The 16,115-nt window shown below is 33.6% G+C and overlaps 2 protein-coding genes across 2 annotated transcripts in view; both read right to left on the bottom strand.

Annotated features, from left to right (window-relative positions):
* The window catches only part of LOC126878537 (follicle-stimulating hormone receptor), a 188,425-nt gene that overhangs the window by 70,870 nt on the left and 101,440 nt on the right, over positions 1–16,115 (bottom strand). The gene's annotated exons all lie outside the window — the stretch shown is intronic.
* On the bottom strand, positions 1,755–14,022 carry LOC126879215 (facilitated trehalose transporter Tret1-like). Its single transcript, XM_050642269.1, has 2 exons — positions 13,538–14,022; positions 1,755–3,345 (listed from the first exon to the last, which is right to left on the bottom strand). The coding sequence occupies exons 1-2, from the start codon at positions 13,629–13,631 to the stop codon at positions 2,003–2,005; spliced, it is 1,437 nt and encodes a 478-aa protein (XP_050498226.1). The 5' UTR covers positions 13,632–14,022; the 3' UTR covers positions 1,755–2,002.

Raw genomic sequence — 16,115 nt, 5'->3', positions numbered from 1 at the left:
CCATAGCTTTGTCAGCAATTATTTAGGCTTTCAAATTCGTAATTTCTACTCATTGTAGTTGCATGGGAATACCATTTCAAGATAGAAAATAGTATATTCTTCAATTTTACATAAGTTTTGAGTAACTATAAGTGATAGAAAATTATTTTTTGGCGTTTTTAAAACTAAACTACGCTAAGTTGAAAGTACTGAATGGGAAAAAGGTAAATAAATTAGTGTCTAAATATTATACAGTGCTAGTCAAAAGTCCGTACCCCCCTCGTATCTTTTGAACGGTTATATCTATAATAGTGAAATTTGGAGGGAAGAAATAAACGGACGTAAGCTTCTTAACTAGTCATGACAGGTGACGTAATTATGGCAGATGACTTTACAGCGCCACTGTGACAGATAATTTTAAATGGGACCTTATGGCAAGTGATACCTCGTTTGAAAGGTATTGAAAATACCTATTCAGTCATACTAATTTTGTTTGAGTTTAAGCTGATTTTGATGAATAAATGAAATAAATATAAAATTGTAGTTTCGCATTTAATTAATACAAATTCAAAATTCCGCATAGGATTACACTTGTCAAAAAGGTTGAAGTTGACGTAAAAACTACTAGAGAATTGAAAAACGTCAACTTTTTTGACAAAAAAAACCATAGGCGGACATTTGAATTTTTATTAATTAAATGCAAAACTACAATATTGTATTTATTTAATTTATTCACCGAAATCAAAATCAACTAAAACCCAAAAAAATTAGTATAACTGAATAGGTATTTTGAATACCTTTCAAACAAGGTATCACTTGCCATAAGGTTCCATTTAAAATTATCGGTCACAGTGGCTCTGTAACGTCACCTGTCACTATTACGTCACCTGCCATGACTAGTTAAGAAGCTTACGTCCGTTTATTTCCTCCCACCAAATTTCACTATTATAATTATAGCCGTTCAAAAGATACGAGGGGGGTACGGACTTTTGACTAGCACTGTATATATTTTATTAGACATAGAAACTTAATTGAAAACATTCAAAGTCCTGCATTTTCGTCATTAAGAAGAGAGGAGGTGTCCGAAGAATATAGAAAACATCTTAGCTTTGTAACTAAAATGGATCAAAACTAAATTATGTAAACAAATAAAAACCAGTCTGTCAAAAATGTTCTGTTATTGTAAACGTCAAAAAATTTCCACTATAATTCGCTGTTGGGTACCCCACGAGCAATAAATTTCCGATAAAATACCTCCGTTGCCATGGTGATCTGTCAAAATAACGTATTTTGATTGGTTCAAAATTACAGGTGTGGAATTTTCAAAACAATTTTCGATAATTTTCAATAGTAGGTATACAACATGTGCATAAGTTTTAGAAAGTAACAACACTGTTTAAGTTGCAGGTAAACAGGTGAGGCAGCGAGCACCGTCTTGTAGGTACACAAACGTGTTTTAGCTGGAATAGGTACCCTTATAAATACAGCTGTAACTTCGTTTCTATTTTGAATTTATTAATAACATTTTAGGACAGTACTTCTATGATACTAGGGAATGTTTTTACGTAAAAAAAACAAAAACTGATTTTTTGAAAATTTAGAAAATAATGTCCCCTTAAACACTTTGCAAAAAAATAGGCGTTGTTAAATAAAAACATTCAAAAATCTACTAATTATTCTAATATAGAGTTATTGTATAAAAACTTCTTTTTGCCGCCCTTTGAAGAATGTCGCTAAACATAAAATGGAATGAGTTACAAATTTAAACAAAAATCAATAAATATAGTCCTTTATTTATAAAAAATACTTATAAATACTTTAGAACAAAGCAATTTATTGTTAATATAACAATAAATTTTTATTCGCCTCAATAAAAAATCTTCTTCGCTTCATAATCCCAAACCGTTTTTAAAGATTTGGTGATCTCATATTCTTTTCCTTAACATAATCTAATTCACTGTCATGCGCATTTTTGATTATAGTTTTATTGCTTGTATTAGCTTGTCTATTATATAAAAAAACTCTATCGCTTTATCTCATGTTTGTCAGCAACTTCTTTTTTCAACGTTTGCTGAATTTGTTCTAAAGTCTTTCCTCGAGTTTCTGGCACCAGGAAGAATGATAAGAAAGTTGATATGATGTTGCAAATAGCGAAGAAGAGAAAAGGACCACATAAACCAATAACTGACTGCAAAGCGTACAAAATGTTATTGGTCACGAATATCATCAGTCCAAAATCAATCATCAACACCGTCATAGCCTTTGACTTAACACTGGTCGAAAACAATTCCCCTAACATAAGGGTCGGTATCACTGCCATACCAAAGGAATTAAAAATCAAGTAGCTAATCATCGCTACAATGGGTATCCAGTTTAAGAAGCTTATATCTACGTCATGAACGTGTTGGTCAATAAAAAAGTATACAGATAATACCAGAAGAGGAATGGCAGATAAAGAAAGCGAGAGGATATAGCAAAGTCTTCTTCCTAATCGTTCTACGACAAAAATAATGACGACTATATTCAAAATTAGACATAACCCTAAATAAATCATCGAAGAAACTTCAGGACTGACACCACCTTTGGCTTTCTCGAAAATAAACTGAGTGTTCATGATAAACACAGTAGTACCACCGAGTTGTTGAGAAGATCTTAAAAATATTGCTGACATTAATGCTTTTCTGTTACTTTTGATCATAAAGAAGTCTTTCCAAGTACCTGACTCAGACATCTGACGTTTAACATCGTTCTTAAGCATCTCATAATCTTCCTCAATGTCATGTTTTCGTTTCAAAAACTTTAAAGCCTGCTTTGCTTCGTCTTCTTTTCCTTTAATGACGCAATAGTAAGGCGACTCAGGCATGAAGCAGAAGAGTACGAAGAACAAGCCAACCAGAGGAATGCAAGCATAGGAAGTCTCTTTGACACCTAAAAAACATCCAATGACGTGGATTAGGAACTCTCCCAAATACATAGCAGAGACCATACAGTTTCCCCACGTTCCTCTAACTTTAGGGCTAGCTACTTCTCCGATGTACATCGGCAACGCCGCATACATGCATCCATCTCCAATTCCAGCACAGATTCTGGATGCGTAGAAGACATAAACGTTCTGAGCAAGCGCAGCCAGGACCCATGAAAGCAAGTGGGGTATGGTGATCAGCAGCAAGGTCTTCTTTCTGCCGATGGTGTCGCAAAGGATGGAGAATATAACGCAGGTGACAATCATGGCGGCTGGATGGACGATGGTGAAGAATGACGCATCGTGTTCGGAGATGTCATAGTTTTCTTTGTCTTTTGTGATTTTTAGTAGAAATGGTGACGACCAAGAGGTCAGCATGCCAGTGGTGAGAGCAGCTAGGCATCCTAAAAAAGGTGATGTGAATTTAGGCAAAAGTCAATAATTAAATAAATATTAAATTACATAAAAATTTAAAAGTCTTTCGTAGGATAATGTCTGGTTCATATTATTCCAGTCCAGATTTCCAACATACTAGAGGAATATTGAAAAAACAGACAGAGTCGTGTATATACAAAACGAAGAAGAAGAAGAACAAGACCTTTCCAATAGAGTGGTGTAATACCACTGGGATAAATGTGAACCTGCACTGGAACCAAGTTGAGTGGAATGACTGCCTATTTTTATTCCAGCTCGCCCTTCTAGTACCACTGGAATATTGTGAACGGCCAATCCAGTGCTTGATTTTGGCATTAAAAAGCATTGTTAAAAACATTGGGACCGTGCAAGTTCGGCAAAGCGACCCCTATTTCTACGACCTGCAACTTTATTCGCACTTTTAATTATATTGTCCAATTATATTAGTCCTGGTTACTGGATAATTGTCAAGGTCATAGCCCAAAAAAATAATAAGAAGAAAAAACAAGATTCAGGTTATGTTATCAAAACGTAAACAATTGTAAGTAGTAAATAAAATTAGTTATTAAAATGCAATACTGCAAGCAAAATACAATTAATTAAATTTACCTTTATATAATAATTGCATATCATATCAATATTGTGGAGCAATATATAATTTTTCTGCTTCAATGACAGAAGGTATGAAATATACGTCAATTTGACAATTTCAATTGACAATATGAATTATTTAAGATAGTTGCAATATTTCTCCGCGACTCGCGCACGGTCGTTTCTCGTTTCCCTTCCAAGTACTTGCACACCGCGGTACTTGGAACCGTACTTCCCTTCCAAGTACTTGCGTACTTGGAAGGGAAACGAGAAACGACCGTGCACGAGTCGCGGAGAAATATTGCAACTATCTTAAATAATTCATATTGTCAATTGAAATTGTCAAATTGACAGAAGAAAAATTATATATTGCTCCACAATATTGATATGATATGCAATTATGATATAAAGGTAAATTTAATTAATTGTATTTTGCTTGCAGTACTGCATTTTAATAACTAATTTTATTTACTACATACAATTGTTTACGTTTGCGTAACATAACCTGCATCTTATTTTTTCTTCTTATTATTTTTTTGGACTATGGCCTTGACAATTATCCAGCAACCAGGACTAATATAATTGGCCAATATAATAATAATTAAAAGTGCGAATAAAAGTACAGAGCGTAGAAATAGAGGTCGCTTTGCCGAACTTGCACGGTCCCAATATCGTTGCGTCAGAATAACAAGGTTCTATCTGCAATTTTTGTTTAAACTGAGATTTTTATGTAACTTGGTTTTATTTTATGTTCTTCACCTTAATGTGATACTAGCACCGACATCTATTAATATGTGGCTGAAATACCTAAGTTACAAGGTTCTATCTGAGAGAATTTTAAATGTTGATAAGTTAACAAGGTTCTAACTCACATAAAAAACAGTCAACTAAGTATACAAGGTCCTATCTGCAAGAACGAAAAGTGTTTATAAGTTAACAATAAGACTATCAACTAACTTGAAGTTGTTTTATTATATAATAATTGTTAGACAAGTGTATATGTGGAAGATAAACCTTTATTAAATAAGTTTAAATCATTTCTCAATTCAGAACTCCTTTGTATTAACTATTGAAGTATCCTTTTACGGTTAATAAAAATATGTTAATTTTTTTTAATTTACATTGTTAACACATACAGGTGACGATAATAGTAAAATAAATAAATACATAACATACAAACTTTAAACAGTCATAACTAAAAATGGCACCTGAGGCAGATAGAACTTTGTTATTCCAATGCAACGATATTTTGAATGATTGGAATAATGTGGACGATATGATCCATTTCAGTACTGTACTGGATTATTGGACTGAAATAATGGGAATCAGACATAAAAGCTCAGTTACACGACGCTAGTAACTCGTAGGAGTTACTGGGTTGAGTACTGGAGGAGGGTGTCTCATAGGGATAGTTAAAATTATTTAATGTGTAGACGCGCCTCAGAAACTGCTTAGCACCTCAACTAATCACTGGTACCAGCTACCAGAAGCGTACTAGAAGCTTATAGAAGTGTGTAGCCGGTCTCTACAGTGTTAGTGCGTCATACAGTCGAGTATTGCGTGAGAGAAGTATTGGTGGGGGAACCTACTCGTTCCAGTAAATAGAATTGTTTTCTATTTACTCGACTGGCATGAACACTCGCAGAGAGTACTCTACTGGAATATAAAATAGTAATTTACAGAAGGAGAGTACTAAAGTCAGCACTAGGTTTTAGTGATTCGTATGAGTTCAAGTAGAAGCCACAGTTAGAATGCGGTGTTGGTCTTACGACGCGCAGCGATGCCGCTCATGTCACGAGTGGTAGGTGCGTGGTAGTTTGGCAATAAACTGAGAAATCACCGGTCCTGATGCGCCGCTCGGGGCAAACCGGCAACGTGGTCGCCCGTTCTCTCGTAAGAAATACATTGCCGTATGCTACCTGTACTGCATTCTAACTGTGGCTTTTAGTATAGCGTCGTGTAACTGAGCCTTAACGCCTAATTCACATTATTCCACTCCAGTATTCCATCGAGTAATCCAGTCCAATGCTGGACTAGATGATATCATTCACACTAATCCAGTTAATCAAAATCTAAAAACAATTCCAGTCATTCAAAAGATCGGTAATCAAGCACTGGATTGACAGTTTACAACCACGATACAATAACAGAAGATATGACATGGAGCAGGTAGGCGGGGCCAACGTAGCTACGTCACTCTGTGAGTAGATCAGCATTATATTCAGTGTTGTCGTATAGTAAACACTGTTTATTTTTGTGTTTAAGGTGAATTTTACTTATAATTTGTTACACTTTTATCAAAAATGTTATATTCATAGTTAGATTTGAATAGTCCTTAGGAGGTGTGATCATAAAAATATAATTAATGAATAAGAGAACTTCAGTAATAAAAAAATATAACTGATGGGCTTCATGATTATCGCAGCTTTAACTTTTTTTATCATTTAACACATTACAATTTTATTGTTACCTTTATTTAATCGTCAGTACATGTATTATACAGGGTGTATAATACATGTATTATATATAGGGTGGAAGGCACTTATGGAATAAAATTATTTCTGTCCTTGTTTTAAAAAATTTTAAAAAACGCTGAAACCCGTTCATTTTTATATACAGAGTGTCCCAAAAGTAGTGGAACGGTCGAATATTTCGCGAACTAAACATCGGATCGAAAAACTGAAAAATACGTGTTCATTCATTTTCAAAAATCTATCCAATGACATTAAACACCAACCCCCACTACACCCCCTGGAAATGGGGTGGAGGGTAACTTTAAAATCTCAAATGAAAACCCCTAGTTTTTCTTGCAGATTTGGATTCGGTACGTAAAAGTAAGAAACTTTTATTCAAGACATTTTTTCGAACTGTGGATAGATGGCGCTATAATTGAGAAAAACGATTTATCCTGATACCATAAGTAAATTATAGAAACGGTCTAATATCTCGAGAAATACACTTCCAATGATAAACCAAAAAAAAAAGGTTTTTAATACTTTTCGAAAATCTATTGAATAACACTAAACATGACCCTCCAACCCACCCCCTGGATTTGGGGTGGGGGGTAAATTTAAAATCTTAAATAGCAACCCCACTTTTTATTACAGATTAGGATTCGTCATGAAAAACTAAGCAACATTTATTCGAAACATTTTTTATAATTGTTGATAGATGGCGCTTTAATTGGAAAAATACGATTTATTAGCGCCATCTATCAGCAATTTTAAAAAATGTTTCGAATAAATGTTGCTTCATTTTTCATGACGAATTCGAGTCTGCAATAAAAAGTGAGGGTTGCTATTTAAGATTTTAAGTTTACCCCCACCCCGTCTCCAGGGGGTGGGTTGGAGGGTCATTTTTGGTGTTTATCGATAGGTTTTCGAAAAATATTAAAAACCTGTTTTTTGGTTTCTCATTTGGAAGTGTATTTCTCGAGATATTAGACCGTTTCTATAATTTACTTATGGTATCAGAATAAATCGTTTTCCCCAATTATAGCGCCATCTCTCCACAGTTCGAAAAAATGTCTTGAATAAAAGTTATTTACTTTTAGGTAACGAATTCAAATCTGCAAGAAAAACTAGGGGTTTCCATTTGAGATTTTAAAGTTACCCCCCACCCCACCTCCAGGGGGTGTAGTGGGGGTTGGTGTTTGATGTCATTGGATAGATTTTTGAAAATAATTGAACACGTATTTCTCAGTTTTTCGATCCGATGTTTAGTTCGCGAAATATTCGACCGTTCCACTACTTTTGGGACACCCTATATAAAATGTAGGTTTTTTAAACCTAACTTTAAATTTAAACAGGGTGATTCACGCAAGCCTGGTATAGTTCATAAGCTTTATTTTTAATGGAACACCCTATATATTTTTATACTATTAAAAGCTACTTAACGGCCTGGTTTCAACGACCCATATCATGTATGGTGTATTATGAATAATACAGGGTGAAATTTTGAAATTACAGTGTATGGAAACCACTTATGGAATAAAATTGTTTGTGTCCTTATTTTAAAAAATTATAAAAAACGATAGGATACGTCAACTTTTAAATTTAGATATGCTCTCTTTAAACATTAATTAAAATATACGGGGTGATCCACACAAGTCTATCATAGTCCATGATCTTTAATTGTAATGAAACACCCTGTACATTTTTATGTTTTTCGAATTTGCTAAATAACTTCATCACAAAAAAATGTATTGTATAGGGCCTATTATGAATAATACAAGATGAAATTTTAAAATTATATAGGTTAAATTTTCTTCAAGATATTAAATACCTAGGTACCTACATAAAATTTTGAAATTATCTAATAATTTATCATACTTTAAATAATAGTAAAGTATGTGTATATAACAATGGTATTTTAGCTAAATAAAGACATATATTTTCTAAACTAAGTATAAATAATATTTATTTTTTTTTTTGGTTTTGTGTCTTTAATGTCTTGACGAAATTTATGAATAATTTAAAAATTTCACCTTTTCAAAATTTCACCTTATTGTATTATTCATAATATACCCGAATAACACATTTTTTTTTGAGATGAAGTTGTAAAGTAGCTTCTAAGCACATAAAAATATACAGGGTGATCCATTAAAACTAAAGATCATGGACTATGCTGTACGTGCGTAAATCACCCTGTAAATTTAAATCTATGTTTGTAAAGCGCCCATTTAAATTTAAAAGTTGACCTGTTCCGGCATTTTTTAAAATTTTTAAAATAAGGACACAAACAAATTTATTCCATAGTTAATAATTACAAAATTTCATCCTGTATTGTTCATAATTCAGCCTACATGATATAGTTAGTTGAAATCAGGTTGTTAAGCAGCTTTTAAAACTATAAAAATATACAGGGTGTTCTATTAAAAATAAAGTTTATGGACTCTGTTTGACTTTTATAAATCACCCTGTAAATTTAAATTTGTGTTTAAAAAGTGCAGATATTTATTTAAAAATCGACGAGTATCAGCGTTTTTTATAATTTTTCGAAACAAGGACAGAAATCATTTTATTCTACAAGTGCCTTCCACACTGTATAATTAGACGTATGTTGCCTAATAATAAAAAAATCATGTTTCTGATTGATTTTTATTATTAGAATATGTTCTCAATAATTATATTTAATCATACTAAAGAAAACAGCACTTCTAGAAAGTTTCACAACTGATATTAAAAGCTAAAATCTCCAAATCATAATGGTAATGCATTCGAAATTTAAAGGATCTACTCACAACGTGACATCATGCGCAACCTGAACGAAATTAGGACCTGAACTGAATTATCATATATTGGGTTATTGTATCATGGTTTACAACAAACTGAGAGTCCAGATTACAACAGTGGGGCTGGAATGCGCGAGCTGGAATGAAAAATAGATGCCCATCCCAGTCCAATCCACTGGACTGGATTGATCACTGGAATGGTACATTTCAGGGCAGGTTCACATTATTCCAGTGGCATTCTAACTCTAGACTGGAATGATGGACTGGAATAATGTGAACCGGGTATAAGTTTATTTTACTTGGAACAAAACTTCATCAACTGCTAATTGATATTTTTAGTGGGTGGTCGTTGATTTAAATAAGACCATAAGCAAAGAATATCAAAAGGTTACGAAGCAGAATGCATGAAGTGATAGGTGGAGTAATTGAGTCTATCATGTATATTAGTTACCATTTACAATCGTTGTCATGGAATTTAATGAGTAATTTTATTGTGTAGTGTAGCAGATAACCACTATATCATTTGATTACAATCAATTCTACGTTATTGATAAATTATTAGGAATGTTGGCGACGATACCAATAAAAAAATAAAAAATAAGTGACACTGAACCGTAGTTTTTGCAGATAGGGATAAAAAACTGCCTAGACAGTCATTATGTTGGCCAATTATATTCAAAATGTTAAATTGTATTGTAATTGAAATAAAATAGAGAAATTTATTGATACACTAAATACCTAGTAAGTGAAAAATATATCGATATCAATGGGACACGAACAGCTAATAACCTTTTTTAAAAAGTGCCAGCGATATAATGGTTAAAAATTTTAATAAACAATAGATACTTACATAGACAAACAAACAACGCTGAACATAGTACAATATTTGTATGTCAAAAGCTTTCTAACCTCAGTAACAAGGACAATGATAAGGGCAAAATAATAATCATCATCACGGCCTCTTATTCCTGATGGAATTCTTTCCGCTCTTTTATTCGCTTGTTGCGGCCACATTCTTCTTGTGTGCAAGCAAAGTTTGTTGCATGACTTGGCTTCTACAATTTTCTTTCGCTCACTTCGCTTTGTGCTATTCAGTTTCTCACTTTTCGGATTTTAATATTTCTCTCATGATTTGTTTCTCCCAGATTTCTTTACCCCGCTCTTTCAGCTTCCATGTGGTGACCTTAATTAGTAGGTCCTTTTCCCTTCTCTCTATGGGTCGTAGCCACCTTAATCTCGGCGCTTTAATAAATCTAACTATATCTTCTCCCTTTATAATGTGTCTAATTGCATGGTTCATTCTTCTTTTCATTTGTCCGTTTCCTATTATTATGGGCCATAATTCTTCGTATTTAAATTGTTGAACTCTTTCAAAAGCATAGTTTTCTGTCTTAACTTGATATCTTTTCTTTTAGAGCAGATATTTTGAGATATTTTAGAGTAGATATTTTGTTTTTCATTCGTTCATTTCTATATCTATTTTCCGTGCTTCAGTTGCCATTGCTTCTTTTAATATTTCCTTGTCTCTTCCCATAACAACTACCTCATCTACATAATATGCTAGTATTTGTGTGTTGAGAAGTGGGATATTTTTCCTTTAATTTTGCTAGCCTTTACTGTACCTTCTACTAGTATGTTGAATAGTTTGGTTGACCGGGAATCACCGTGTGGCACCCCTGTTTCTATTGAAATTATGTGTCTTCTTCTGATGTTATTTTAGCTTGGTATCCATCATAGTAATATTAGTTAATTTGATTTCGAGTTTATTTCTTCCAATACAGTCAAAGGCTTGTCTAAAATCTACGTGTTCTCATCTAGGTTAGGACATCAAGGCACTGAACATTGCATTACCTTTTATCACACATGAAGTATTTGTAAAATCTAAAAATCCCATTTGTCCTCAAAATTCCGATTTTAATAATATGACTCTTTATAGAGGGAGCGCTAGAGGCGAGAAATCATCGTCATAAGTAATATGGAGTTTGGCATGTGAAATGTGTCTATTATATATTGATAACTATGACCCCTTTCAGGCTGACACCTCAGTGGATACAGGAAGTAGCAATAAGGGATGAAAGGGGAAAGTTGGTGCAGTCATTAAATGTTTTCACCTTCTATTTTGTTAAACCTCCATCGATTTGCATGAAAATTGGTGAGTAGTTAGAGCATAACTCAAGAAACAAAACTGATATGGTGCCAACGTGCGCTTTTACCCTGGGGGTGGATGCCACCCCTTCTCGGGGGTGAAAACTATTTTATTAAAAATAACCCCAATAATCGATAGAGGGACAAATTTTAAGCAAAATTTGTTAGTTCTAATTATTAAAATAAATCAATACTTTTTGAGTTATTAAAGATCAAAGATTTGAATTTTTCGTGAAATAAATGCATGATGTAAAGCGGTTTTTCGTGAATAATTCAAAAACTGTAAGTTTTATCAAAATAGTTATAATTACCAAAATTGAAGATAATAAAAAATAAAAGAGATTTATTATTCGAAAAACCTTTGAAAATTAATAAAAAGTGAGTTATAGGTGACGAAATATATATTTTTTTTCGGCTAGTATCCAAATCTAAGTATTCAAGCTCAAATAACGGGAAAACGGTGCATTTTATAAAATATATTTACTGAACACTTATCAAAGTACTCAAGAATACCTATCAAGTGAGCTCCAAATGAAGTTTATAACATCAAAGCTAAGCAAGTGATGATGAAAATAAGAGAACCCTTTCGAGTTTTTAGGAAAAAGTGAAAATTAAAACATACGCTATTTATATATTAATTTTGAAATTTGTTAGCAGAATAGTTTTTAAAGGAATTTCGGGAATGAAGTTAGGATTATAATTTATTATCAAGTTCGTTTTATTACAATTTAAATATAACAAGTTAAAAATGCGGGCATTATTATAACGAAAACTTTGTTTTTTATGTATTTAAATTCCTAATATGGAAAATTGCTATTTTTTCACCCCTGCAACTTATTAAAATAAATGTTATAGAAGTTTTCAGGAACTTTCGGCTCTCGGTAATAATATGCAGTCATTCATCCTGCGTTTAAATTTTTCAAAAATACTTGAGTTTTCTCAGCATTAGAAAAAAATTAATGCATTTAAAACACATTGGAGCAACATTTTGCGAATATGCCCTTTCTACAACCTTCAGAGGATCTGACATCGTGACTGTTGGAGAACTGTATTCTCCACCCAAAATAAACTTTATTTCACCAACAACAAATTTCCGCGCCGCCTCTGTAACAACCATAAAATAATTCCATTACGCAGTGAAAGCTTCCAAGAATGTTAATCTCCGCCCTCTCTTTTACCCAAAGCACCCAACGGAAATATTTGTTAACGGGATGAAAGAGCGGGGTGCAACAGTCAGTCAACTATCAACACTCATTAAGAACGTACGCAAAAACCTCTTTTCATTTACGCTTTTTCGAAGAGTATTCTTCACGCGGCAATTAGCAAAAAGCCGGTACAAAGTGTAAATATATGTGTAGTGGCGTCTTTCACGGATAAGTTGTTAACTCAATTGTTCACATGTAAAATTCTATTTCTTGCCCTTTTCAACTTCATTACAGTCATAGCAAAATAGAAAGTGTTTTATTTACATTAACAATTCAACAGGCCAGAATTACAGCATCTTACGGTTCATTAAAAGTTCTCCTCTTAGCTATCGAAGGCTTAGCGACACATTGAACTTACTGCAAGTGCAAAACGCTGGAAAGAGACATTGGAACTACTCCAAACTCTCCATGGAGGAATGTTGAACACCGGCGTCCCTCCAGTGACATCATATTATTTTTAAAAGTTGGACGTTTACGAGAGATAGAACACGTCGAATGGATGCAGAAGAATAAAATACAAAAGAAAATAATGAGCCAGAAGCCACTAGGAAGAAAGTCAAAAGGTGGGCCCAAACTTAGATAATAATATGGAACAAATGGAAGATCTGAAAATTCTAAAGATTATCAACTGGAAATACAAAGCATGGAACAAGAATCAAAAAATAAAAAGCTAAGACCTACAAAAAGTTTTCGAGCAAATGATGATGATGGTAGTTATCCCTCAAGAACCTCAGGAAAACTAATAAAATCCTAAAAAATTCTGAAGTCAAAAGTTCTAACCTTCTAAATAAGGTATTCTAATTTCTTTTTTAATTGGCCAGTTTTTGAGGGTTTTAATTAAATTTGCAAAATTTGTTAAATATTATTAAATGCGACACATTACTTAGATTTTCTTTTAAATTAAATTTTCAATAATTAAAAATTGGTAAAATTTTAACAGTAAAATGACGAATTATTTAAAAAACAAAAAAATAATTTAAAATAAAAATGACAAATAAGGGTACTCACCAATAACAATTGCCAAAGCTTGAGGCCATTCCTTCTCATTGTCTTCATTGCCCTTATTCAATCTGAACGCATTAAAAGTCCACAACACACCCATCTTATTCTTGTAGGTATAAAAAAACTGTTACTTGTACAACTCACAGATAGCAACAAATACGAATCAGAAGATTTGCCTCTATTTATCTATTTATTCGGACGGCGTGATTTAAAGCCACTCGTCGTCAAAAATTTCTACACGACCTCTTAATTAGTTTTGATGAATTTGGGATAAACAAATTCAAGTCGAGACCAGCGTTCTTAGAAATCGATAGATAGGCCTAATAAATTGTTTGTCATTTGAGAAATTCACTGTTACATCCAATGACGTATGACGTATGTTACATCGGCCGATGCACTGACGATATATCCTCCATCGTAAATTTATTGGATAATCAAAATCTGCTCTACTGCGGCCGAGAGAAGAATATGTAAATGTGAATGGTAACTGCTGTAAAGAAATAAAAACTAGTATTATTGGAACCACTTGAACTAGACAAAAAATGTTTTTGTTGCAATTAGTATGTCATAAGCGCACATACGCACAGGAATTTAGTTAGTTTTGTTATCAATTTAATAAATAATTGTTTTGACAGTTCGAACGTTTTGTAAAATTCTGCTCATTAAAATAGAAAACAAAACACATAAGTTTCATGTTTTGAATACCTTGCAATATTATATTTAATTAAAACTGCAGTTGCAAAATAACTGCCGGACACTTCTTGTTTTTAATTCATATGCAAATAATTGGTGAATATGAGTTTGAAAAGGTAGAACACTTTAAATATCTTTGAGTCTCAGTTAATGGAACTAATGATAGAAGCATCCTAATCAGTGAAAGAATCCAGGCAGGAAACATAGCCTACTGGAAATACAATACTACAACTTCCTCAAAGATAAGAAGCTTACTCAGAATATTAAACTGAAAATTTACAAAGCAGCAATTAGGCCAGTAATCACATATGGTACTGAAGCAGTGGCGGCTCGTCAGAGGAGGCAAGGGAGGCTGAGCCTCCCCATAAATTTTTTACACACTCTACACTGCTTTGGTTATCATGAATCGCGAAAACAACAAGTACAACTCTCACTATTATACAACGTGTAAATTCCATATTATCACTAATTATCCATACGTACGGAGCATTAGCATTAGAACGCATGATCGCGTCTCAGTTTTATTACATATTATTGTAGGCAGGACCCTGGGTTATCCCGAGATGCATGAACGGAGCACGGAGCCGAGAAGCCCAAGAGTCTCCGTTGCTAATGCTCCGTGCAGCGCAGCAGGCGTTTAAGGAGACCCGGTCTCCTAATAGTGGCATCTACGGTGCCATCACACGCTGCCCGGAGATATACCAAGGGAGGCAGAATAGCTTATCGGCTCCGTTGCGTGGTTGCGTGGGTCTCGGGACAACGAATTTTAGGGTTGTGACTAAAAATAATGAAAAATCTAAAAGTGCAAATTTTGTTATGAAATTTGGTATGTGGGGTTATAATAATATTTGGAACAACTTGCTCAAATAACTTTTTCCGATATCTCTAACTCAAAGCAAAATATCGGTAATTGATGGTGTTTTTGAATTCGCAGTAGGCCGCGTTTAGAATTAAAAAAATTCAGTTGAGTATCTTAAAAAAATTGAAGCTTCATTATGTATGGACTGCAAAACTTCAAATCTGTATTTATTTTGATATGCGAGGTATCTATTTACAAATAGATGGAATTGTTAACAAATAAACGACACAAACTTTGGTATTAAACTTTTACAATTAGACTAATTATTTTTAAAATGATATGATATCATGAAATTATGAATTAGGATATTATGAAATGTAAGTAAAAAATGGTCAAAAAATGGGGCCTTAAATTACATTTTTTGGCGCATTTTTTTGCTAGTGCAAATTTGTTTAGATATTTTACAGTTAGGTACAGCCTTCCCTATTGTAAAAATCACGAGCCGCCACTGTGCTGAAGTAATGTGTCTGATCCAAAAAGAGGAAGAAAGATTGAGGATCCTAGAGAAGAAAATAATTCGGAGGATAGCAGGCCCACTAAACTTAGGTAATATGAATTTAGAAAACTCATGAACCACGAAGTAAGAGAACTTCTGAAAGAAGAAGACATCGTCAGATTTATCAAGGCACAGAGACTCAGATGGATGGGACATATAGAAAGGAGAAATCCAGAAGCCGTCATCAAGAAAATTTCCAAATGGAGACCTGTCTCAGGCAGACCACGAGGAAGACCCAAAACTAGATGGGAGAACCAGATAGTAGAGGACCTTAGAGAAGAAGGGAGTCAGAGAATGGGTAACCAGAAGCAAAAACAGGAACGAAGGGAGGAAAATTGTAGAAGATGCCAAGTCACACAACCAATTGTAAAACGAAAATGTTAATGCGGATTGATTCACCGCGACAAACGAATCGGAAGAGCTCAAAGAGGGCGGCAATCATTCCGCTAGGAGTGTGGACGCCAAGATGATGATGCAAATAAAATATTTTATTAGTATTACCAACTATTGCACTACTTGTGATTACTAATAGTCTG

Source organism: Diabrotica virgifera, chromosome 1, assembly GCF_917563875.1.
Source record: "Diabrotica virgifera virgifera chromosome 1, PGI_DIABVI_V3a".
Classification (NCBI taxonomy): domain Eukaryota; kingdom Metazoa; phylum Arthropoda; class Insecta; order Coleoptera; family Chrysomelidae; genus Diabrotica; species Diabrotica virgifera.
Note: the sequence above shows the minus strand (reverse complement) of the source record. Positions and strands in the feature narration are given on the sequence as shown.

Bases quoted from the DNA above. Each gene is read 5' to 3' on its own strand.
- LOC126879215 (XM_050642269.1), bottom strand. From the start codon at position 13,631: ATGGGTGTGTTGTGGACTTTTAATGCGTTCAGATTGAATAAGGGCAAT. The intron at 3,346-13,537 runs GTGAGTACCCTT...CACCTTTTTTAG, and splicing joins AGCTTTGGCAATTGTTATTG to GATGCCTAGCTGCTCTCACC.